The sequence below is a fragment of the Dipodomys ordii genome, unplaced genomic scaffold, assembly GCF_000151885.1.
Source record: "Dipodomys ordii isolate 6190 unplaced genomic scaffold, Dord_2.0 Scaffold23, whole genome shotgun sequence".
Taxonomy (NCBI): domain Eukaryota; kingdom Metazoa; phylum Chordata; class Mammalia; order Rodentia; family Heteromyidae; genus Dipodomys; species Dipodomys ordii.
In genome coordinates, this window is record NW_012267239.1 from 2,049,034 (window position 1) to 2,050,711 (window position 1,678).

The window sequence follows — 1,678 nt, forward strand, 5'->3', positions numbered from 1 at the left end:
TAAGGTTCATAAATGTTGAGTAAATGCTTCAGAGTTTCCCAGGTAATTTGGAAGTAGACTTAAAATTCAAACCCCAATCTGGCCACCACAGCTTACTCTACTGCCCTACTGTATATACAATCTCCCAGCATGGGCCAGCTTTGCAGCAGTCAACTTAGATCAAGTCAGTCTTCTCTCTAGGATCATGGGGGGGGGGCGGGGGAGAACGCTGGACAGGATGGAAGACCACATCCAGGTGGAAAGGTCTCCCATCACTACAATCAAGTAAGATATTAAATATCATGCCAAAGCCAATCTGCCAAGTACTTCTTCTGCAACTGCCTCCCTTTATGTACTTGCCCTGCCACATTTAGCCCATCCCCAAACAAATCTGACAATGACACAGGAACTGCGCCTAGCCAAGAGGCCTACCAGATCCTTTATGCAGTTCAACAGGGAAGGTGACACCAAGGTGAGACAGGTGGTGTTCCAGTTTGGATGCCTTATCTCCCACCCACCCCCGTTTCTGTATCCAGAAGACCTGAGGGGGAGCTTGGCTATAGGGAAAGCTGCTGCGGGTCCAGCAGATCATGAAGAGGTTTCACTTCTTTACAATCTGAATGACATCTTCATCCTCCAACGTATGATCTTTACCGACTTTTTGAGGGTTATGTTTCACAGAGAGACCCCAGACCAGAGCACTGTATGGAAGGGAAAAAATAAAAAACACAAAACTGTAAACAACACTCTAGCTCTGCTCTTGCTGCCTTGGTGAAAACCTTGTGAGATTTAGCATCCCAGATCTTAAATCACAAACTGGCCACAACAAAAGTCCATTCTCCCAGGATCACACTCAAAGTCAAGGTGTTAAAACTTCTCCAGCAGTGTGACGCCCTGAAGCCTTCTTATATAAGGTTGCAAAGACTTCCAAAAGGAGTTGTATGGTTTCTTTTATTCCAGAGTCATTTTAAGAAAGGAAAAGTCAAGCTATGTACAGTGCCTTTTGTCTGTAATTCCAGTTAATAGAGAAGCAGATTTCAAAGTTCAAGTCCAGCCCAGGCAAAAATTTAGCAAGATGCCACCTCAATAGGCTTGGTGGTACATGCCTGTCACGCAAGAAGTGTAAATAGGAGGAATGTAATACAGGCTAGCCCAACCAAGAAGCAAGATCTCCCAAAAATAACCAAAGGGCCGGAGGTGTGGCTCAAGTGGTAGGGTGACTGAGAAGTAGCATGCATTATGCTGTAAAATTCAAAGGATTTAAAAAATGAAAACATGGAATGTGCTAAGTACTATTTATTTTCACATGTAATCCTAGCTACTCAGAAAGCTGAGGTCAGAGAACTGCACTTCAAAACTAACCAGATTAAAAAACAGACTATCGGGCTGGGAAGGTGGCTCAGTGGTAAAGCGCTTACTGTGCATGCATGAGGCCCTGGGTTCCATTCCTCAGCACCACATAAGCAAGAAAAAAAAAAAAAAAAGCGGCACTTTGACTCAAATGGTAGAGTGTTAGCCTTGAGCTGAAGAGCTGAAGGACAGCGCCCAGGCCCAGAGTTCAGGCCCCACGACCGGAACCCCCACCCTCCTCCAAAAAATGAAAAATAAATAAATAAAAATAAAAAACAGAGGGCTGGGAAGGTGGCTCAATGGTAGAGCGCTTGCCTTGCATGCCTGAGGCCCTGGGTTCGATTCCTCA

At 45.1% G+C, this 1,678-nt stretch overlaps 1 protein-coding gene across 1 annotated transcript in view; it reads right to left on the reverse strand.

Annotated features, from left to right (window-relative positions):
* Positions 1-389: 389 nt before the first annotated feature.
* Drg1 (developmentally regulated GTP binding protein 1) overlaps positions 390-1,678 on the reverse strand; it is an 18,379-nt gene continuing 17,090 nt past the window's right edge. Inside the window, exon 8 of the mRNA XM_013014255.1 lies at positions 390-680. Within this exon, the coding sequence (XP_012869709.1) occupies positions 581-680 (100 nt within the window). The 3' untranslated portion in view covers positions 390-580. The remainder of the gene's footprint in view (positions 681-1,678) is intronic.